We start from the raw sequence: 24,595 nt of genomic DNA, 5'->3' as shown, positions 1-24,595 counted from the left end.
CTCCTGGAAACAACGCGTAGCCCACCACTCTCTTTGTGCTTGAACATACATGTTGTTTACGTACAGATCCACCCCAAACATAACACTGTATCTTTCAGATTGGTCTGCTGAAATGCACCCAAAAATACACCTAACTTTGCTCAGGTTAAGTATTTTTTACTTGGGCCTTGTTTTCCAAATTTTGGCTTTAATCCAATTGTTGCTTTAACCCAGTTATTTTAGGTACTTATTATTGTGATTTATTTCTTCTTTGTCCTTTTAAACTGTACCACTAAAAGTCAGATGTTAACAGGTGAAAATGTCAACCTAAACATTCATTTTTACTTCTAAATAAATGGTTTACATATTGTGTTTAACTAGAAGGCTTATTTAAAACTTGTGTGACTGCTCGTGTGGTGGACTGCCATGTGTACTTAGTTATAAACTGTGTGTTAACATGGATAACAGAAAATGGATAAAACTACAAAAATAAAACTACAGTTGTAAAATAACTGTCTTTTCTTTAAAAGACCTTAAGAAAAGGATGCAGCATTTCTGGCTCTTTGTTTTTGTCTGTGGGTGTATTTTTTGGTTCCAGCTGAAAACTGGCCAAAACAGACATACAGTAGTAGAGTGCAGCTACAGTAAAATCTGATAGCAGAAAAAATGTTCTCTAATGCATTAGCAATAAACGAGGATTTCCTTTGCAGCACCATTCAGTAAGCATGCAGGTCAAATAAATAATTTTTGTAGTATATTGTTTTATGTGAGAGAGAGAAAAAACTTCACTAAAGAGGAAATGAGTGAATAAATTAATATCCAGTGTTTTAAATACGGCATGTGAGCAAATAGGAATTAAATGACTTAAACTGTTTTCATTCATTACTTGTGCACTGTCCAACATTAGAAAACAGGAAGGCAGTAGAACACATTACCTAATAAATGATGAAATTAATGAGGAATTCGCTGTCGCTGAGTGAGAGGAGGGGGCCTCTCTCGGGCTCACAATAGCCATTAATTAAGCCTTCAATGGCAAAATACATTTAAAATCCAGCATCGATGCAGCTTGTTACAGAACCGAGAAACATTCTTTACTTTCCAACTCAGCTCCCTTTGTGCGTACCATTTGCCAAATACCGTGCGAGCACTTCAAATGTTGTAAATGTTCTGTCACGTGTAAATAAAGACGTAAAGCCATCACAAGCCATGTTTCATGTCTGAAAAGGACTTATAAAGAAACACAAACAAAATACTGAGTATCTAAAAAGCGGGGTTTCCCCTTAACTCTCATCACAGCAGCTCATTAGCATGAATTACTAGAGGTAAATCATGTGTAGCGTGGCTCTTGATTACCTGGATCCATGGCGACGGGCTGGCAGAGGTTGACAGGAGCCGTCTCTAATGGCTGGGACGGAGCCAACCTGCAGGAGGAAGGCAATCAATACAGTCAAACTAATCAATAAAATTATCCAAGTGATCTAATCAGACAGGAAACAACAGAGCAATCATTGAGCCGATCAATCTTCACAACAGATACTACAGTTTCTGCCAGATTTAGACGCAGGTAGGTTAGAAAGCAGCGGGGGGGGGGGGACGAAGTGACGAGGAGGAAGTATTGATGAAAGGATTCCCCTGAAGGTGAGAAATGGAATTATTGGTTAGATGAGAGAGCTGACAAAGTGCTGCTGAAGCCGTCATATTTTTCTCCAACCCCCACCCCACCCCCTTAACTGTCATTTGCCAGCAACAGACAGTGTAACATGTCATTTGTCAACAAAATCAATCAGCACCCCGGGAAAGCAATTTCTGCTCTAAAAAGTCACTGTTTCAATTAATGTCTTTGGAGTGACAGAAAGGGAGAAATGCCTTGAGGGGTTTCTGTAGAAACCTTTACTACTCTTACGTTGTTCTGGCTCACAGGTAGAAAGATGGAAAACAAAAGGCCGTGAATGAAACCATTTTTCCACCACACTGAAGTGAAAAACACGATGGCTGTGGTTAGATTAAAGTGTATATTGGCTGAGGGAGTGATCTTGCACATTGAGCAGCAGTTTGAATGAATGTTGAATGGACACAAAATCTTCTTTTTCATGTCTGTACATGGTGCTATATTTATATTTATCTATTTATCTCACTCCATTCTCTCATATCCCATGTCACATTCCTTTTTCTCATTACATTTGTGCAATAATGTTGGATAAACTTGTCACTTTTACACACAATCCTCATTTTCATATATGTATATAGTGCTATATTGTATTCGTCATCCCATCTTATCTTACATCTTATCTTATTGACATTTTAACTTTAACATGCTCATGCTTTGATTGCTCACCTCACCCGTTCCCTCACCAAATACATTTCATCGTACCGGCGTTGACCCTTGTTAACCTACATACGACTAATAAAACTAATATTGAATATCTGCCGATACAGAGTCCCGATCCGATACTTGTATTGCTAAAAAAATAGAAATGCAAACTGTTTTTTTGTTTACAAAAATAACTAAGTAAGCAAAGTAATTAAAATGTCTTAAGCTTAATACATTTAACTTAGTGCAGCAAATTAGTCTTTTCTCTTAACACCAAAACAGTTCTCTTTAGGATCCCAGCAAACCCACAAACAAAAATTACAGTTTCAAGTTCCCAGCTGGACAACGAAAACTAAACTAAGTGACGCCTCTTGTGCTTAATAGTCAATCTTTGATTTTCTTCTCATGTTTAACTCCGGTGTCGGCTTCAGGGGAAAACAGCCTGTAAGCGTGGTTTCCTGGAGGAATGACGGAAGAAGTGTGGAGAATTGAAGTAATCCACTTCTGTAAAAAAATGGATGGCTAAGAAAGACAGTCTTTTTTGACTTGTTGCCAAGGGCCTGCAAGCTACGAGACGCTCTGGACGGACACTGGTGAGTAGCTGTGCGCCATCTAGGTGCTGGCATCTACTGTAGGTGGTCTGGCGGTGTGTCTGTTGTGCAGGGTGTGTGTGGTTAAAGGCGGTGATCACTACAAGCTGATGTAAATGATCGGAGTAAGGTAATCAGGGTAAATGCCGATCCCTGATCATTAAAGGCGGAAATGCCCATAAAAATGTTCTTAAAAAAAGTGTTACTTCTTCATATTTATATGCCCAACTATCCAAACATAATCCTTTCCTCCGAAATGTACTGTATTTAGTGAAGCAAATTAGTAATTTGAATGTTTAAACTTTCAATTGCGTTGAGTTCAGATGACTGCGAAGGCTATAACGCACGTTTTTCATAATTTTTAAAGCATATGCAATTTTTTATGTTTTTGTTTTTATCCGTCTGTATATTGTCTGGCTGAGTCTAATGAAACCGATGCAATCTTGAAACAGGGATCCAGATTTCAACTCCCAAGATATTATCAGCATGAGCTTCATATCAGTCAAACTCCACCTGTGATAAGTTATGATCGATAAATGTCTTACTGTTTCTCTGGCTGGACCACCGCTATCTTCTTCTGCTTCTGGCCTGCAGAAAAAGAGAGAGTCTGCATTAAGCTGTCACTCCCAAGTAAATATGTGTATATGTTGTGTGTGTTTCTGTGTGCGTACATACAGACAGGTTTGAGTGGTGTGGTCAGAGGGTAAGCGTTGGCTTCGCACCAGCCGACAGGGAAGATGTCCATGGACTCGACGTCCACGATACACTCAGACAGAGGCTTCGCCACACCTGGGGACAGGTAGACCGCAAAGAGAGAGCGGAGGGGTGAGGGAGCTGTCACACACAAACACAGTTTTTTTCTGAGACACAGCAGGAGCACTGTGACATTTAATCCTTCTAAACTTAATCCTTCACACACACACACACACACACACACACACACACACACACACACACACACACACACACACACACACACACACACACACACACAAACGTATGTACCTTCCAGTCGGAGCCACAGCAGGCGTCCTCTTGCCTGTGTGATCTGAGCCACACACACCTCCGCTGGCCGGTGAGGGTTCACCGCCTCCAGCCACATGTCCTTGGCAAAGCCTCTGTTCTGCCATGTCTGAAACACACACACACACACACACACACACACACACACACACACACACACACACACACACACACACACACACAGAGAGAGAGAGAGAGGAGGAAAAGGGTACAGGAGCCACAGAGAGGTCGGGTTTATTTTACATGTAGGACAATGATCTAACCTCAGACAACCTAAACCTGGACTCCGACCACAGGATATGAAAACTGATTTTCGCATCATACGAGGTGCAATAACAGCGATTTTGCAGATTTATTGCATGTTACAGTGCTGAATTTTGACCATATGGCCTTAACAATAAACAAGCCGTTCTTTAATCTCGCTATAGAGAGAGAGAGAGAGAGACTATAGTAACACTATACGGTCAACTACCAATCAAATGATTATTTTCATTGTCCATTAATCTGTTGACTACTCGATTAACCGATTAGTTGTTTCGTCTATAAAATGTCAAAAAATTTTGAAAAGTGTCTATCAGTATCTCAGTGTAAAAAGGACCCCAGCCTTACATCAGGGAAGCAGGCGTCGGGGGCTGCCTCTGTCCCACCCTGCTTCAGATAGTCGGCCCAGTCAAAGTCCTGGCCCTCGTAGCCCCGGGGCCGCTCCAGACCCACGCCGTTCTTTAGACACCACTGGACGGGCAGGATTCCGGGCGAGTTGGCATGACGCAGCACAAACCATGGCATAGCGTCAACGGAGAGATCGTCCAGCGTTACCTGGAAGTAGATCTCATTGTAGACCTGAAGGAGAAAAAAAGGAGCGGAGGAACTTTTAACATTTTAATTGACTTCCACAGTATAAGTATAAAATATTTGGGAATTTTGTGTTTTTCGACGTGTCAGCCTCTGCCGCATTGATTTGACCTCTTTCTTTTTATCTGTGGAAGTGCAAAACAAAAATTGCTGGATGGCCCATATGTATGCATAAAAGTATGTATGTATGTATGTATATAATTTATAAACACAAACAATCCTCAGCTAAATTCATGTTCTCTGACACACTAACCCGACGGCCGACCTTCGGCAGAAAAGCCAGTCGGACTGACTGCCTCCCCGAGTTGGTCAAAAAAAAGTGCCTCGGAACTAGGGATGGGTACCGAAACTCGTTGCCAATAGGGAACCGGTGCCGACGTAAACGGTAGTAACGAGACCGAATAAGAACGAAAGTTTCGGTGCCTCATTTCGGTGCTCGACTTTACACTACACCTGACAGCATGTAACGTTAGCCTACCTTTAGCTAGCAGCTGGATTAATCACGGTTAAAATGCTGACAGCTAACGTTAAACAGTGTAAAGTGTGACTGTATTTCACTGTGGAGGACTTCAACAGCGGGATGTAACAGTCTGTCAGCAGCTGCCGTTGTTGAAATTCATAGATATACAGTATGTTTATATGGTCGGAATTAAACAACACAGACGGTGCGTTCACTTGCAGCTGCCATTGTCGGAATTAAACAACACAGATTCACTTAAAACAGGTAGCCTTGTGGTGCATTCACAGTAATTGTAAAATACCCTTTTCCCATCTGGGGTTCAACAGCAATTTACTGGTGAAATAAGTTATTGTTATTTTTATAGTTATTACATTATTATTAAATCTTGAATTTTGACCATGGCCTTAGCAATAAACAAGTCACTGACTGTTGTTTACTACACTTCAGGCACCGTTTAGGCACCGGTACCGTTTTAAAAGTATCGATTTAGCACCGGAATCGAAAAAAAAAAAAAAAACGATACCCAACCCTACTCGGAACACACCGAAGCAACGCAGACTTGAGCGTACGTTCTGCGCATGCACAAGACATAATACGTCTCTATAACAGCAGGTGGGGCTAATCTGTATTGTCACCCAAAAAAATTAAAACCGGCAGCTGATTTGACAAATGCGTCACGTGGGTCTGGCTTCTCCCGGATTCTAAGCCCCAGACCATGATGGCGGCTCGTTCGGAATACGATCTCATATTTTACAAAAATAGTTCACCGAAACGTGTTTCTGAAAACATTTTAAGCGAGAGATAGGCCGTGCAGTTGCTGAATCGGTCTTCATTTCAGATCGACAAAGAGAAAGATTTTCGTCAAAATATTGACTATTTACAGCTTTATTCCCCAAAACAGGGGACTTGGATGTCATGCAGTGAGTCTACTTTATAAAGTCTACATATTTAAGTCTTATTTTTATTTTATTATGATGATAAAATACCCAAGAACTTCCAGTCACTGGAAACCCAAGGAACAAGGCTACCTTCTTGACAGAAACATGTTAAAGATGCAATGCCACATAATGAAGGCAGCTGAGGAATACTCGAGGGAGAAATTTGCTTGATATATATATATATATATATATATATATATATATATATATATATATATATATATATATATAGTTAAGACATTGTTTTCAGTGTGACTCACCTTGGTGACAGAAACGGGGCAGATCTGTAGCCGCTCCCACGGAGAAACCATCTCCAGCTTCATCCCCGTCTTGAAGGAGTGCTTGGGCAGGTCTACATGGTCCTGACACAGTAAAGTCAAGACTTTTAGACAAATGTGCTCCACTTTTGTTAATGCACACACGTGCAAGACAATGTAGGTCATGCAAACCCTGCTGGGTGGGCCTGTACGGTAATGAACGAGGCAAAATGTTATCTCCATTATCTCAGGATGTTGCGATCATTAGGCCAAAAATAAAAATTAATTATTGCTTTTTTACTGATAAACTGTGTGATTCACATTTCAGCCATGTGGCCACTTCTTATAACTACCCAGCTCTTCTTCTTTTATCCATTCTAAACTGGAAACGTAAACTTCACTTCCTGTATGACGGAAAAACAAATATTGCCTTTGAAATCTCAGTGACAGCTTGTCAGGTTTGATGAAGCACTGTGTGAGCTCAGTTGTGGATGTTGTTGTAGCTTCATCACGTTGTATTATCTCCCAAGTCTCAGGTCCTTATCAGTGAATGTGAATACGTTCAATTTATTCCAGCCTGTTTGTTGATTGGACAGTGTTTTGGTCAAAACATTTTGTCATTTATTTTATTCCAGTTCTTGCCATTAGCAAGCTTTTTCTGTTACTTCTAGTTCAGGAATGTTTGATGCAGTGGATCTCCCTGCTAATGCAAATGATGGCAGAATTGTCGTGTATGAATAAGATTGCATAAGCATACAAATAGATAGCAGGATTTTAATTGTGATGCGCAACCATATGGCAAATAAATACATGTACTTATATAAGACCTTATACTCATACAGCTTGAATCAATTCACTCATTATTCTGTAACACTTTGTTTAACAACTACATCTTTTCTAAATAATTTCCTTGAAATTTGTCATGTCTGAAACACACACACGCACGCACGCACGCACACACACACACACACACACACATTCAGAGTGTATTCAGCAGCGAGATGTCATGCCTTGCTGGCTCTCTGTACGGGTGCACCTGAATTAATTTAATAGCTTTCTCTCTCACACAGACACACACACACACACAAACACACACCACACCACACCCTCACCTTGAACACCTCGAGCGGCAGAGGGTTCTTCTGTCCGTCGAGTTGAGCGTCCTCCAGAGCCTCCTGCCAGTCGGGGGCGCTCTTTAGAGACCTGAGTCCTGAGGAGTGGAAAGGTTATGTGACATTAAGAGGTGTAGATTGGCCCTTACATTGCAACTTAATTAAAATTAATTAAGGCAGTTCCTTTTAATACTCATGCAGCTTCTGTAAACCGTCATCAATTGTCACAAATCAAAAACTGTTTGCACAACCTATATTGTCTTGGATTTTAATGAAATAAATTTAATAAATTTGCTTCAATTTCCACTCGATTCTCTTTAAATTTACAAAAACAACAACATTGTTTTACATTATTAAATATATAATCTGTAACAATTCATAGCAGCTGTACGATGCACCATTGCATCCTATTTTGTGCACCATTTTGTACACCATTTCCCCCAAATCCCAAGCCTGGCATATTTGCAATCGTTGGAAGAGCATACAAATCTAAAGGGAAAATGTTATTTTTATTATGTTTTTAAAGGCATGAATTTTGAATTCACAGATTAATTGCCAACAATTTTGCTAATCGTTTGATCTTTTAAGTAATTTCTTTAAAGCAAAAATGGGTGAAAGTCTTTTGTTTTCCCTGGGAAGCGAACTCCGCTCTCTGGCCTGTGTTTTAACGCCACCCATCACCCCGACCACTTCCCTTCGCGGAAAACGTGGAAATCATACGAATTACAGTGCTTATCTTTCCGTAGCTTTACGAATGTATGGTTCATGAGAACAGGCTGCATTAAGTATCATTCGGTTTCTTGTAGACACTGTAATTATGTTCTGAGAAACTTAAAGTCCTTGTCCCCACAGCAGTTTTGGGCTGGCGGTTAATGAAAAGGTGCAAGCAGATTAGAGTATCACCTGTAGGCGGTTCTAAGGCGAGCTGGTTTTCCAGAGCCCAGCCGAGCGGGCGGAGCCTAACGTCCAGGTAGAACAGCCAGGTGTCCTGAGCCTGGTGGTCTTCAGAGAGACCGGCGTAGCGTAGACAGAGTCTACCTCCGACGTTCTGGATGACTCGGACAGGCCAGTAAAGCAACGGGCTCAAGACGTCCCGAAGCTCCAGGACTGAGCCCTCGACGATCAGATCCATGGTGTTCTTACCTCTCAGAGGCTGAGAGAGAGACACAGAGAGAGAGAGAGTGGTGTTCAAAAATCTCAAAAGATCATCTCTTTGGTTTATTGGATGAGTACAACCTCCTACAGAACTGTTACTTTTATGAATGAGTAGTTAAATAAGTAACAAAAGAGGAAGTCGATGTTATATAGCCTCAATAAAAAAAGAAATTAGCCTAGCAGTTAGTTGAACCTGACCATGTTATCTGACCGTATAGGGATCCAGGTAGGTTAGTTTGTTAGCCCGTCCACCTGAACTCCATTAGCTGAAAAATAGACGCTGCCATTCATATTTTTTTGAGAGATAATTGAGACCGAAAACTCACAAGAAGTCACCTAACGCCCCCAAATATTCTTGCTTAGAGAAAGTGTAAAAGATTTGTTTTTGCACATTTTTAAGAGCTTTCTTTTGTGTGGTGTCCTTTTAGTTTAAAGCTATCATTTGACATTCTGAGAAATACACTTATTTGCTTTCTTGCAGAGGTTTAAAGAAGTAGGTTGATATCACTCTCATCTCTGTCTGTTATATATCAGGCTACAGCCAGCAGCGGCCTGCTGGCTCCAGCTAGACATTTACTGTCCAGACATTAGAGTGGTATCAATCTTCTCATCTAACGCTCCGCCAGACAGGGGCACCCCGGTGAGGGTTTAAGACAACCAATATGAACCACAATGTCCCTGGGTCAACTCCAGCCAGGATCCTTTTTTGCATGTAATTCCCCGTCATGCAACAAAAGACCCAAAATAAAAGGCACTAAATGTTTCTGTCAGAAATGGGCTTTGATCGAGACCAGTTAACGGTTAGTTGTGTGTGAGTGATATCCTTGTGTAAATTCTTCCTTTATTTATTTATTTATTTATATCTATACTCTCTCTTTCTGTCCCTCTTTCTCTCTCCTCATTTCCTGTCATATTTCTGCTGCCCCCTTTTTCAAAGAAAGGCACAAAAAGGACTTTGATTGGGTTGACTGGTTAACTTAACGGTCAGCTGTGTTTCATATTACAGAGAACTAATACTTCCTCTATTTTCTATTTTCTGCAGTAAGAGCTAAAGAAAATTTGCATTCATTGAAAATCAGGCTGGTTAAATTTATTCTCCCTCCTCTGTAGCATCCAATTCAGCAACTATTTTAAGTTTTGTATTGTCCTTTCTGTCAGCAAGCATGTGTAGTGAGAACCACAACATTAGACAATTAAAATTTGATATGTAGAAAATATGAATCTTGATTCCCCTCCTCCCCTCTGAGATGTTCTCAATAGGAACACACTCACCCCCTCCAGCAGGTTGGCCGGTGCCGTCCTGGCGCCGGTCAGGTCCTGAACCAGAAACTCGGTCCAGTCGCTGTATTTCTCCTTGATGGCTGCAAAGAGAAAAAAAAAAAAAACACAGAGCCAAGACTGAGAAACACAATCAAAGTGAGTGGAAAGTGAGCACATTATTGTGCTGTTGTGCTGTGTCATGGTGAATTATTAATTGCAAGGCACTACGTTGAACTGTTAAGTGTAGTCACCAGAGAACAGCATGCATGCATGAGTAAGTGCATGCATATACTGGAGAACCCAAACACACAGCAATTTTTTTTAATCAAAACTGCAGATGTGGAGTATTTTGACAATGCATGTCTCTGAATTTGATCATTTTTATGCAAACGAAGTGAGAAACAAATTCACGTATTCACACTGCAAACCTTGATGCTCAATTCTGATTTATGGCTGAGATGAGATATTTTTTTAGGCTTGCATTTGGCAGGTTTCGGCAGAAGTAAACACATCAAAATGAAAAAACACCAACTAATGTTGTATGAGCAGTGCCATTTAAATGTTAATATGCAGAACAACAGCTGCACATTTGAGAATAAAATAGAAATGAGGCAAACAAAGCCAAAACTTTTTTTGTCTTATGGCTTTTTGAAGAGCAGAAGTGACTATTTCCCATGCAGAGATGTAAGATCAGTGATGGGAACAGAAACCGGTTTCCATCCAGAATTTCAGGTATCAAAGGTTACCGGGTGACCTGTAACTTCCTCTGGGAGCAGTAAATGCTGCATGAATTCAAAATGACAGTTGAGGCTGAGGTCACACTGCCACAAATTAGATAATTTTGAGCTTTAAGACAACATTGAAAGCAGAAACAAATCAGAATAAAAAATGTCAAAATTCAGGGTGGCTTTAAGGAACAGATGTGTGGCATAAATGAAGGAACGAAAGCAATGAAACATTGAATAAATAATATAAATATTGATGGAAATACCAAGAACACATTACGTGTACCAGATAGACGATAGATGACTGAGATAAAAATGCATTAGCTGAACTTTAATTAATTCAAGATAGGGCTTTCCCCTCAAAAAACCCAGTGTGGTATTATGATTTATTAGACCTCATTTCAGTTTGTAGTTCGGGGAAGGCATGAGGGGAATTACGTGACGTCGCTCAACTCCAAAAATAATACCCTCTCTAAATAATCAGTTAAATCAACTCCTTTGAAACAAAAAAACATTATAACCTTTATGAAGGGAGGGTTAATTGCAGGACTGCAGTAGTTTTAGCAGGGTGTACCTAATAAACTAGTGACTGAGTGTAAGTTGTACCACCTTAAAGATATACTCCACGCTTAAAATTACAGTTCAATACCTTGAATTATTGAAGAATAATAAATAAATAATTTTTTGCACTTGGACACATGCGAGAAAAACTAATGTTTCTTCAAGAATTTAAGGTAACACGGGGCGAGTTATCATTTTTCAAACAATTATTTTGAGGGTGAAGTATTCCTTTAACAGAGTTGACAAAAGAGAGAGAGAGGGGAGGTCAATCAAGCCCAGTATAACTATAATAATTTGTTTTTAGCAACCCAAGGACACTTATGGAGGCAGACAAAAACATAAAACAATAGAGCAGAAAATAATAATAGCACTGTTTGCCAGGGATAACAATATTAAGAGTCTGTGTCCATAAAAGAGGTCTAATCTAGATAAGTGAGAGCACCTGTGTGGGTTTAATGTGGGGGTGTACTCTGTAGTTTACTCTGTAGTTTAAATAAATCTGCTTGAAAAAAAATCTTTTTGGGTCATAGTCAGAGAAACACAAAAAAATAAAAATAAAAACTCAGACACAATCAAAAGTTAAAATGTTCAGTCCCAAGTTTTTATGGGTTAAATTGTGGAAAAACAGACAGGCTCAGTTTGCCTATTTAATTATTAGAACTCTGCATTGAAGCTGACTTATTATGTCATAGAAGACTTAAATGACTTGAACTGACTAAAACTGGACTGAAGACGTTTGACATGACTTCACCCCAAATACCTCTCTAACCCCGACCCTAACCCCTAACCTGAGTGTTATATTAACAAACTGTTGACCTATAGTATAATAATATATAGTGTTGTTGTCCCTCAGGAGGCCTGGTGTGCAGTCAAAACATGTTGGTCTTGTTTTTGATCATGAAGCCATGATGATAAAGGCTTTTCGTCTCCACTTAGAACGTGAATCCCCACAATGTAACTGTCTGAACAGATTTTGTGTCCCTACATTATGACCAATATAAGACCACATAAATGCAAATGCACATGCCAGGTGGGCCAGAGTTCTGTCTCCAGAGTCGTCGGAGATTTGTGGTTTTTGCATGCTTCCTGTTTCCAATAGTGCAGTATCTTTTCATTTGACTCCTCTGAAATCAGCCTCCTGTTTATCCCTCAAGCTTACATTCCAAGGAAGATGCTGAGCGGCCTTCAGAGTCCTGCATGTTTTTCCTGTTAGTCACTTAAACACACCAAAAAAAAAATAAAAATGTCTCCACAAACTCAGACACTTGTTGGAGTCACTGAAATGTTGCCACATGAGTCACAGTTACAGAATGACTGCAACACGTTGGGCGAACTGACATTCCCTGCAGTAGTGATTAGCATCAAGCAAAAGTGAAAATGAAATGTAGTCCATAAACTGAAACATGCTCATAATGAAAATAGGTTCTGGGTTTAGGTTGTTTGGCTCAGTGAAGTGTTTTTGTTAGATTTCCTTTTGCTCTGTTTTTCCAGGGTAAAGAGCCAAGGGAGAAAATGAGTCTTTAAGCATGTATACTGTGTTGCTTTTTTGCATTTCTTAGTGTCCAGTAAAAGCTGAAAAAACAAAACATAAACTTCAGGGTTTTATATGCAATAGCTAAAGTGGGTATTGTCAAAAGATAGAAGAATCCATTTGAACTGTTTATAATACTAGAAAGCAGTTAGTTAAATCATAACAAAAAGGATTTAAGTAGGTCTTAACTGAGATTTGTTTTTGCTCCTGCTGCACATCTACTTTTATAGTTTTTCTGTCATCAGCATGTACAGTTAACTCTTTGGTGTGCTCACTTTTTTTTTTTGTTTAAGCTTTCAGTGCTTAATTTCAGATGATAGCGCAGCTACTTTCAGGGATTACACTTCAACTGATTACAGTTGCTTTCAGCACTTTTACTTTCAAAGGACTTATTTTTAAGTATGCTTCAAACAAAGTACTCGTCACCGTTTCTGGAACTGTCAGATTCCGACAAATCACGCCCACATTATCTACAGAAGAGCATACGTTCACCAAAGAAAACCACATTGGAGGCCTTATTTCTCTAGTAATTAGTTACTGCTTTATTATCATCTCATAATTATAAGAAAAGCTCTCCTAATTATGGATTTCACAGATGTCAAACTAATGCACGACATAAAGTATAAATATAGGTGGAATTCCTATTCAGGTCACAGGTTGAATTGTTACCGGTTACCATTTCCATACTGTAATTACGAGGTAAAGTCTCCAGTTTTATTTTGACTTTGGTGAATGCAACAAGCTTCCGTTATCTTTATTATCTATATCTTTTCTTTTTTTTCTCTCTCTGTTTTTTGTTCCCACGAATGATTACTGGAAAAGCTAGTGCGAGTGATGTAATGACCGCAGTGAGAAGTTGTGGTATTTAAGACAAGAAAAAAATCACCCACTAACTTAACAGTGTATTTCTTAAGAAAAAAAATGCCTTTTCTAGTTTGTTTAGATAAGGGCTTTAAACATTCTTAATACAATTATTATAATCCCTTTTTAAATCAAAGATTGGAGTAAATATAACTGACAGCTAGCTCTACATAATTCTACATAACTGACTAAGGAGACCAAATCAATAAATCCTCTCGTGGCTCTGGACTCCAGAGGTCCTGCCTGAATCAAACCAACAACTGTGGAATTTGCCGGCAAATAAATCAGCATTTTCCTGTTAAACTAAGGTTAACAGTGAATGTCTCTGCGGCCTAGTTGCTCTCTGTACGCTTGTTTAATAATAGTGTGTTCCTGTGAGACTATTTTTTACACACACACACACACACACACACACACACACACACACACACACACACACACACACACACACACACACACAGAGTATATACACGGTGTTGATGTGGGGTGTGCAGAAATAGATAAACTATTTTTACAGATCCTGCCGAGATTAGTCATGAAGTCATTTAGAGCTCAACAGTAGAAGCAGAAGCTGAAACTTGCAAACTTCAACCTTCTTCACCTCTTTCTCTCTCTCTCTCTCCCTCCCCCTTTTCCCTCCACCAGCTTGCAGTTTCATTATACTGTAGTGCTTCTTTATATAAATAATGGTCTATTTTTCTTCATTTCCATCCCACAGGCAGCAGACACATAGAGGTGAAAGCCTGACTTTCACATAACAATAAGTGCATAATTAACCTTGAGGGAGGAGACCTCAAAACATCCCCCTCTTCCCCCATACCGCTACACTATCACAGAGCTAACCTTCCCCCTTCTCCCCACTTTTCCCAGGCTGCACAAAAGCTGGCTGAAGTCTCCATGCAAATATCTAGCATTTAAAAAACACAAACAAATATGAAAATGCATGTCTGAAAGCAGATATTTGCATATTCTGCCAGCTCCTCTTCTCTGTGAACAATCCTGGCTCTGTGCTCAGGGCTTATTTAAAAGCTTTACTTTAGATAATCAATGTTATAATTAAAGAAGAAAAATCGTCTCAGTGTTTTTTGCCGCGATCGCAGCAGTGCAACAGATTCTAATCAGAGTTAATGGGAGCAAATTACGCTTGATTCTCTCTCTGTCTTATCCAGTCATTATACGCTGGCATGGAGATGAACCGCCCCGAACACACAAGAGTAGAAAGCCAAGTCAATTCAAACAATTACCTACTACCATTTTAACTGACAGCCTTTCCATAATAGGCCGTGGGCATAATGACTGCAGCACACGTAAAATGTCACACAGCACGCAATTTGTGTGTTTATTGAGAGACGTTTCACCGTTTCAGACGCCATATTGTTAAATTTTGTATAGCCCTCTTGACAACAGGGCAGAGGATATAAGAGCAATTTGTGTAAATATGAATTACCTTAGTGATGTGTTTGTGGTAAGTGCTAAAGAGCCCCACAGGATCAGTGAACGTGTGTGTGTGTGTGTGTGAGAGTGTGTGTGTGTGTGTGTGTGTGTGTGTGTGTGAGTGTGTGTGTTACTGTTACAAGTAAAAAGACATGAATTCAAAATTTTACTTAAGTAAAAGTACAAAAGTATTAGCATAAAAATGTACTTAAGTACAAAAAAAGTACTCAATACGCAGAATGGCCCATTTCAGAATAATGTATAATTATTATATGTATGCAAATCTGGAGGTTACAGCAGGGAGGGGTTGTGTGAAATGTGAGCCAAACCTTCATTTAACTTCAAACGTGTGTGATTAAAGCAGGCTGTTGGTTGACCATAAGGTGTTGGTGTTCAAATGCATCCTTCTCGTTCATTTCAATGAGAAGACTGTGTTAGTGCAGCAAGGAAGCGGTCACACAGGGCGCTCGTTTTAAAAACAACATGGTGTCATCTGTCAAAATAAAATCCTAACTCAACTTGTGCCTCAGCAGATGGCTCGTCATCTTGCAACAAAATGCACTCCAATCAAATGCTTGCAAGAACAGCAGAATGGATGCGCAGGCTTATGGCGTAAATTTAGAATATCTATTTTCAGAATAACTTGGGCTACACAAAAATCACATCAGTTAGCATGTCAGTGGTGCTGTGTAATGTTCTTGGACAATGCTTTTGAAAAATACACATAATTTAAAGTGGCCCTTTTGCACGATTCTCTATGGAGAAACTCAGATTTTTTTACAGATCTGTCGATTAAATCAACTAATCGATTAGTGTAATGTGTAGTGTAAATCAAAGTGTAAACTGAGAATTTCGATAGTCGAGGACAGCCCTAAAACCGTTCCATCTCCATCACCTCTCTTTATTACAAGGGTGAATAAAAGAACGTAAACACTGCAGAGCTGAAATGATTATTGAAATAGTCGATCTGCAACTATTTTAATAGTCGTTTAGACAAAAATGCTAAATATTCTTTTGTTCCAGCTTTGCTGCTCATCTTTCTCTTATGTGGTAGTAAAGTAATTATGTGGACTGGCAAAACACGCAATTTGAAGCTAGTATCTCGGGCTGTAGAAAACTGAATTAGCATTTTCCGACATCTTTCAGACCAATTCACGAAAAGAATCAACATTTAGTTGGACCCTTAAATCAGGATTACTATGCGATGTATAATTAAAGCAAAATTCTGCCTGATAATGTAAAACACTTTCAATGTTGCAGTGGTGCTCTCAACTTAAATAAAAGTCAATTCTATATATATATCTATTTTGCAGCAGAAATCCACCTTTAGCACTTGATAAAAGACAAAATGTTTCACAAGGGTCACACCCAAACTAAAGCAGCCCCTTGTATTGTTCTCACCACAGTACTATCAGCCTGAATGCAACACACACACACACACACACACACACACACACACACACACACACACACACACACACACACACACACACACACACACACACACACACACATACACACAGAGCAGAAGTGGGGTCTATCTCAGAGCATCAGCTCCATCAGGCTCTGGCAGGAAGCAGTGTGGTGAATTCATTATGCAAATGATCTCTGTTGGGATCTGTTCAGCGAGCAGCAACCTTACCACATCACCAAACTTGTGATGTAGCTCTAAAAAGCTCTTTACGTGAATGGATGAATGTATCCTACACACACATGCGTGCACATGCACACAAAACTCTCTCTGAACAAGCTTCCCTCTCTGAGCCCGACCCCGAGGCTTTGAATCATATACAGTCAAAACACCATCAATATGTATAGTAGGTTGAATTATGTTTTCACTGTCTGGATCTGTTACAACTCTCTGAATTTGAACGGTTTTGGCTTACCTGCCAGAGGCTCATAGATCTGCCATTGTTTCTCAAAACTTACTTTACATTTTTCATGCATATTACTGTTTAAATTCAATACGGTATTTATAATAAATACACAAACCCAGGTTCCTTATTTTTTTTTAAATCTAAAACCTGTACATTTGTAAGTACTTTTCATCTTATATTCCAACTGCAGGAGGGCCATAAAGTCATTATGGGTAAAGTGGAAAAATCTACAATGGTTACCCTGTTAAACTGTCTTTCAGATGCCTTTTTAATTTCTAAAATTGAGGAAATTATGCAACTAAAGCGCTTGCAGCGCTGCAGACTCATGTGCTGTTCTTGCAAACAGGGACGCTGATTAACACGGGCGCTGATTTGATGAGCACAAAAGCTTTGCTGAGCGCATCAGTTAGCAGAGGAGCATTTAAAGTGGATGAGCTAAGAAGGAAGACTGTGTGTGTGTGTGTGTGGGGGGGTGAGTTTGATGAGTGAGTGAGCAAGTTTGACGAGGGGTTTAGGTGTGTTTGTGATATGTGGTTTGTCCAATTGAAACCCTTATCTGTAGTTGGGTTTTCCACCTTCTCCCGAACTGGGAGGGTAAAAAAAATCATGGTAAGATGGTGAGTGAGATGGAGGGAGGCCTGCAGATTTGTCAACATTTTGGAAGTATGTTCACAAGGGAATTTTTTTTAAAACACTGTGCTGCTGCTTTATGTAAAGTCTGTTGGGTACAGAGTCACAGTGAAACCGGGTGGAAAAAAAAAATCACAGTCCCCTTTTAAATCTCCTCTTAAACCCTAATTTATTAGTTTGAACCCTTTTACTTAATTCTTTTTCATTAAATTCTGCATTGATGTTTTTATTTTTTCTGACACTTTGTATTCCTGTTTCAAGTGTGCTGAATATAAAGTTGACATTTCTTAGGTTGGTATTATCAGTTTTATATCCTAAGGGTTGGTTCTTGGGTTGGGTTTTATTTGCCCAGATATCTGCCTTCAAGATTTCTGCCTCCATTTAAATACAAAAAAAGCGCTCACAGCATTGAAAAATGACTTTAAAAATGATAATTATCAGGAGCATACACTTTTGTTGCAGAAACAGTGTCCCCATTACTCTAGAAAACAGGTTTCATGCGGACTATTTTTCAGCAGAAAGTTTTATCTAAATGGTTAGACACCGCTAAAAAGATAACATTTATTTTCTTAATATGCATGAACTGACCCTTTAAAGAACAGTACTATGGCACTGCGTCATTAAACATGCATATTCTCATGTATATCGCTTTAGCTTTACATATCCAAAACTTTAAGCAAACATAGACAAGAGGTCCTCAAAATCCTCAGAAAAAAAGCTGCAACAGCAATACCGGGCAGGCTCTGCACTAGTATTAATAAATGAAAAATAAAAATGAATAATGCCTGTTGTTGTTGTTGATGCTTGTCATTGATTACATTTTTATGATTATCAATATTAGTGTACAATTACAGACTGGTTATAACATCAGCAGTAAAGTATGTCTGTATGGAACGCCTAGTGACGCGTATTGATATCATCTGCCAACGACTTGTAACCGGTCATTACTTGACTCACCGACTAGCGACACGTTTTTCTGATACAGGACACAGTTTGTGTGTTGCACATGGGCGGAGGCCTCTTTATCAAAGCATCACATTTGAGCCTCTGCGTTTTGCACTAGTTATCATACAAGCACAGCTTGGCGCAAACAGCTGTGTGTGTGTGTGTGTGTGTGTGTGTGTGTGTGTGTGTGTGTGTGTGTGTGTGTGTGTGTGTGTGTGTGTGTGTGTGTGTGTGTGTGTGTGTGTGTGTGTGTGTGTGGTTATATCAATCTGCTTAACACACACTCACTTAGCTAGAAAGGAGTTACATGCAAGAGGCAAGTCAACTGAGCTGTGAGGTCACTTCCTTTAGAGAGGTGAAAAGAGGAAGAAGAAGAGGAGGAGGAGGAAGCACAGTGTACATGCAGCTCTGATGCCTAACACAGTGTTGATTTCATGGTAGCAACTAGTGAGCAGAGCAGGTGAGTCAGTCAGAGGCACTGTTAGAGCTGCTTACCTTTTCTTAGGTAAATGTTATCTGAGAAACAAACAAAAAGGAAACAAATAAAACAGGGAACTGTGACACAGGTGGAATACACACTCTCTCTCTCTTTTCTCTCATATTGCAGCTGACTAAGCAACACACACACACTAGGACATGTGCACAGCATGATGCAAAGCCTTGAAATGAAGCAAAAGAGTACGTTTTTTTGGGTCACATTGACAAATTGATAGTATCTTGCAGAAGCCTCTTTGGGAATATATAACTGCTTCCATTACATGATTTATGCTTCAGTTTGCATCATTAAACATGCAGATGTCAGCTGTCCATCATTATTAAAAGAATTAGGGAAATAATTTGAAATATGAGCTTTCCAAAAGACACAGAAAAAGACGGTTAATATAATAGTTAATAGCCATATTATTACTGCAAAATATATCAATTTCCGAATTAACTTCAGCTGCTGTTACTCAGTATGATGGATAGAAAAATGTACTTGAGTAAACATACAATATCTTATTCCAGAGTAAATTTCTGACAATCAACTCTTTTTCCTACAAAATGTATGTGCTGTTTTATCCCCATTTTACAGCTATGTTCAATATGAACGTTTTCCTGTTATCTCAATAAAAAACGTAATGTGCAAAGCATTATGGTTCCTACGAATGTATTCGCAAACAAAAATGTATCGTATATGAATATAATTTTTAAGAGGCAGGTTAGCTTTCAACTGATTAAAACATCTTAATTTCACCAGTAACTATTTGCTGTGCAAGCAAATGGAAGATAAAGAGTTTAAACTAGTTTTTGTAAATACTGTTTTTTGGAGGGACGTAGGAAGTTTTCTTGATAAGGGAAAAAATACCAGAATTTTAAAATGCAGCGCTCCTGCAGCTCTCCCTGCTCCTGCAGCTCCTCAGCCCCTCCCCTCATACAGTAAACTCTATAAATACGAGTCATTCATTTCAATCATCCCCATCGTCATAGTGATCCCGATGCCGTTATATAGCAGCAATTCTGTGAGAATGACAGTCTTGTTTTCTTTGTAAAGCCCTTTGAGATGACAGGCTGTGATTTGAGGCTCTAGCTCGCTACAGAAACATGAACTTGAATTAGACGCAGCCGAGAGCTTTTGGCTACGGTTAGCAGAAGGTTCAACTATTAGCAACATTTTCTCTTTATCTCTGAAACACTTTGCCGATATTGACACGTTTTATTGCGTCTGTTGTCAGCCCTTCTTTGAGACTCTTTCTGAGAAGTCAGTCTTCCTTTATTGGGTTGCTTTGTAGTGTAAGCAGTTGTTTCCAACTTATTCTGCAGGATTGTCCGCCATTGAATTAGGCTTTCACCATCTGAAGGGACGTGCATGCGCATCTGCGTTTGTAGAACAGCCAATGGGAACACCCTCTCTCTAAAAATGACCTGTGATTGGCCAAAGTCTCCTGTCAAGGGCTAGATTATCTAAATCCTGAAAACTGAGAAAAGGCGCAGAAGTCTAGTTTTCTCTCAGACCACTTGAATTACAATATGCTGAAAGGTTGTTAAGGAATTTTTTCCCAATGACGCCAGTTTAATGTGAGCATTTGCTGGATTTCATGGCCTTCTGGCCGGCAAAACAAGTAATATGTGTATGTCACCTTGGGCTTGGGGAAGTTGTGATGGGCATATTTTTACTATTTTCATTTAATGGACGATTAATTGAGAAAATAATCAACACATGGCTCGATAATAAAAATAATTATTACTTGCAGCCCTATTTCAGGCGTATCATGTTTGACTTGAAATACAAAGTGCACAAGCATAAGACAAAGACCACTCCACTGCAGCGGTGAAAGCTAATTCAATGTGTTGTTTCCCTGCTTGTTAGATAATCCACAGAGATGTGAATACAGATATTTTATAAACAGCCTGCCGCTGCAAAATACAATAGAGGAAGTTGGTGAAAAGACCAGCGGTGAGTGAAAAGGACATATGGAGCTGGTGCGAGGGCGAGGACACCTGAAAACATATCCAGGTCATCTCCACAACAACGGAGGCACGCGCAATCCATCAGCGGGGAAGTGTCGAGAAAAATAAATGGTCTGAACAAGGCTGGGGAGGGTGAGTCATCTATCTGGGGGCGAGAGGGACCCGCTGCAGGTGGAAATAAATGTCTTTGATGGCAAAGTTGTGATATTGTGAAAGGGACAGTTAGAAAGAATGGCTTCTGGAGAAGTTAAAGAGGACGCTTTATTTTAGAAAGCTTGAGCTGAGGTGTAAAGGATGCTCTTAGAGACTAGAGAAGGCTGTTGTAGAAATGAGGCGACCTGTCTTGCGTTTAACCTGGCATTACTCTGACTGAATGTGATGTGTCAGTAAGTAAATGGCAGTTGAGCCGTTCTGACAATCAAAGCACCTTGAGGGAAACCTGTCTTTCCACTCGCTTTATGTAAAGCATTCTTTGAAAGGTGAAGGTGTTCACACTAGTCTGTGTGTGTGCATTAAGGTCTAACCGACACTTCTGATTAAATGTAGTCAATCAACCATTAACTGTGAAACAAATGCAACACGAGGCACAAATGTTCATATTTGTGTATAATTGTTGCAAGACAAAATCAAGTTAAGGCTTATCATTTTCATGATTTTAACAGATTTTTATAGCTTTTTATGTTTTAAACACTTTAATCCTTCAAATAAAAGGGTGCCCTAAAGGCCAAAGAGCAGACAGTTTCAGTCTGACCAAGGAACTTGCCATATTTTATGCTTATAAAAAGCAGAACATGCCCCCCAAAAACAGTGTGTACAGTGCATAACGCCCACTATCCTCCCCCAAAAACTTCCTCTTTAACAGGAAAAAAAGAAGAAACTAAAATACTTTAATTAAAAACGTGATTTAGCCACAGACTTTAAGTCCTCTGACACCTAAGCGACACAATTCACACTCGTTTACAGAAAACAACTTCCTGCTGCAAAAAGCTGCTGTTCTGGACAAGAAACCATTAAGGGACTGTCGTTGGAAATTAGCTTCGGCCATAAACACGTGTACATTGGACACTGATTCTGCAACTGTTTCTCTGTACTTTTCCCTTACAAATAAATTATCAAATAATAATAAAGCACAGCTCAGAAAAGTGTTCACTTCCACAAACTTAATAGAAAAATAGGGAAGAAATGCAAACTGAGCGGCAAATGACAGAATCCCTCAAACTAATAAAAGAAATACAATAAATTGTTATATGCAGAGCCGTTGTGCTAAAACTGTCTTTTCAAAATACAATTTAGTTATTTTCTTGATTTTTACCTGTTTTTTTAAATGCTAAATATAAACATAAAAGCTGATAAATACCCCAAAAACCTAATGGTAACGAGCCATGAAGTAGAATAAATCTCTTTACCCTCAATTGATATTGCAGCAAAATCAGCTGATTGATTATAAAGTTATCACGATACAAAAAGCACTGTGTGTCGTGATATCTTAGTGACATCAGTTCATGATTGTTTTATCATTATTTTATGATTCTAGTAAAATGAACAGTTATGTCGAATTAGCACTTTAAGAAAGACATTGAATGATAGGAAAGTAAAACTCAAACCCTGTGTTTAAACATCGACAGTGAAATTGTGTGTTGCTATTTCTTTGCCATGTGTGACTAAGAGACCAGGTTCAGGCGAATGCGTGTCTCACAGTGTTTCTTCCTACCTTCGGGGGGCATGAGTGTCTTGTTGTTCTGTGTGCACCAGCCCACCGGGTGAAGCTCGGCCGTCATGACATCACACCAGAAGTCGGCCTTGCGGTCCTCGCCGTAGCCACTGTAGCGCAGCAGGAGCAGCTGGCCGCATGTGGTGATGATGGTGGCCATCCAGTATGTGTCCGGGCTGCTCTTATTGGCCACTTCTAGCTTCATACCAGGCTGGAAGCTGCTCTGCAGGCTGATCTCCACCTGAGAGACGCAACGCAACATTAAAGGAATATTCTTTCTGCGATCCAATTTTTATTTTCCATATGCAAATAAACAGGCAAAAGTGCAACATATTTGTTTTGATGACAATATACAGAAAAGTACACTATACATATTTGGGAAAGCAAAGTGTCACAAATACAAACGTGTAATAAAAAAAAAAAGGACACAAAAAAAGGAACAAGAAATAAAAAAGTAGAGTGAGGATATTGGTTACAACAAGCACTCAGCCAATACCAGAGGTGGACCATCGGGGCCAGCAAGGCCTTCTCTGCTGGCCAGGAGAATCAGAAAATTATATATAAATATACATATGAAATTAATAAACATATATATTACTAAATGTTTCTCAAATGGCTTTACAATGTGTACACCACATGATAACGCCCACTATCCTGCCCAAAAACCTTCCTCTTTAACAGGGAAAAAAAGAAGAAATTAAAATAATTTAATTAAAAACATGATTTAGCCACAGATTTTAAGTCATCTGCCACCTAAGTGAGATATATATATATATATATATATATATATATACAGTATATATTTCATTCATTTGATATATTTATAAAGCCCGTTCCCACTCGTATATTACAATAATTTCATGGATACTCTCTCCCTCGGTTGTGCGGCTTCCAGTGCATTTCATAACTTAGAGCTTTTATCCAATAAGATTTCCGCCTGTGCTGTCTCCGGGTGAAAAATCTACTCTGAGGCCTTCAGAATTTCGAGTGAATACCTCTGCTGTTTAAGCAAATAGTGGCAATGTTGTTGATTGTCATATTATATTTACACATATACATTACATATATTTAGCCAATCAAATTTGAAGTTTGCCCCGTTGGGCGTATTCTTTGACAGGCCAGAGCCTTCTAGCTGGCCTAGCCACCTACATCGGCATTTTTCGGACCATTTCGTATACGGTGGCCGAGAAGCAAAACTAGCTAGCATCACGTAACTGTAGCAGTAATGTTAGTTCGAGTTCGTTTTGAGTTTTAGATGTAAAGTTAATGAAAGAAAGGAGGATGGACTTTTTCTTCAAATGATGAGCAGCTTTTGGTAAGTTTAATGGATTTGTCTGCATTTTAGTAATATGATTTTACTAGCTGTTTCTGCTTGCTTTAGATAGTTGCTGCTGGTGTTAAAGGTTTGAGCGGTGTCAGTGGCCGCTGTGCCTTTGTGTGTGTGCGTGGTGGCATGTGTGTGTTGTTGAGCCCCAGCAGCTTGGCAGGGATTTGTGGGGATGCCTGTTGATCGCTGATTGTGTTTTTGATTGCTTTGTGGTCGTCGTGTGAGTAAATGTGACCGGTTGTTGTGGGTTTGTTTTTGTTTCTTTGGTAATTACATTAATTTGTACTATATGTGATGCAGCATCCTGCCGTACTGCGTAAAAGTAATGTGCTTTAGTCACCGTGTATTCATGTCTCTGCAATAGTGTATTGAAACTCTCCAGGTGTTGAGCCTTGTGTTAAATCACTTTATTTCACCGGATAATGTCCTAGTGTCATGGTGAGGTTATTAAAAGGTGGTTTAATTGCTGTTGGATAGTACTGAGGGCCCAGATGTAAAATACACGGCCCGCCACTGGCCAATACAAACAACAAAACTATGCATCCCTATCATGTATACAACCACAAGCACTCATACACAGGTAAAGATACGCATACATAAACACAGAC

At 39.4% G+C, this 24,595-nt stretch overlaps 1 protein-coding gene across 3 annotated transcripts in view; it reads right to left on the bottom strand.

The window, feature by feature from the left end:
• Positions 1-24,595, bottom strand: part of sfmbt2 (Scm like with four mbt domains 2) — a 55,240-nt gene that overhangs the window by 14,233 nt on the left and 16,412 nt on the right. For 2 of the 3 annotated variants that reach the window (XM_028571216.1, XM_028571217.1), the window contains exons 4-14: positions 22,661-22,901; positions 18,997-19,017; positions 9,950-10,038; positions 8,426-8,675; positions 7,523-7,620; positions 6,414-6,515; positions 4,513-4,743; positions 3,886-4,012; positions 3,556-3,669; positions 3,426-3,468; positions 1,333-1,400 (exon numbers count right to left, since the gene is read on the bottom strand). In XM_028571216.1, the coding sequence (XP_028427017.1) occupies positions 1,333-1,400; positions 3,426-3,468; positions 3,556-3,669; positions 3,886-4,012; positions 4,513-4,743; positions 6,414-6,515; positions 7,523-7,620; positions 8,426-8,675; positions 9,950-10,038; positions 18,997-19,017; positions 22,661-22,901 (1,384 nt within the window). The remainder of the gene's footprint in view (positions 1-1,332; positions 1,401-3,425; positions 3,469-3,555; positions 3,670-3,885; positions 4,013-4,512; positions 4,744-6,413; positions 6,516-7,522; positions 7,621-8,425; positions 8,676-9,949; positions 10,039-18,996; positions 19,018-22,660; positions 22,902-24,595) is intronic. The other variant, XM_028571218.1, reaches the window with a different exon arrangement.

Source organism: Perca flavescens, chromosome 23 (genome assembly GCF_004354835.1).
Source record: "Perca flavescens isolate YP-PL-M2 chromosome 23, PFLA_1.0, whole genome shotgun sequence".
NCBI lineage: Eukaryota > Metazoa > Chordata > Actinopteri > Perciformes > Percidae > Perca > Perca flavescens.
Note: the sequence above shows the minus strand (reverse complement) of the source record. Positions and strands in the feature narration are given on the sequence as shown.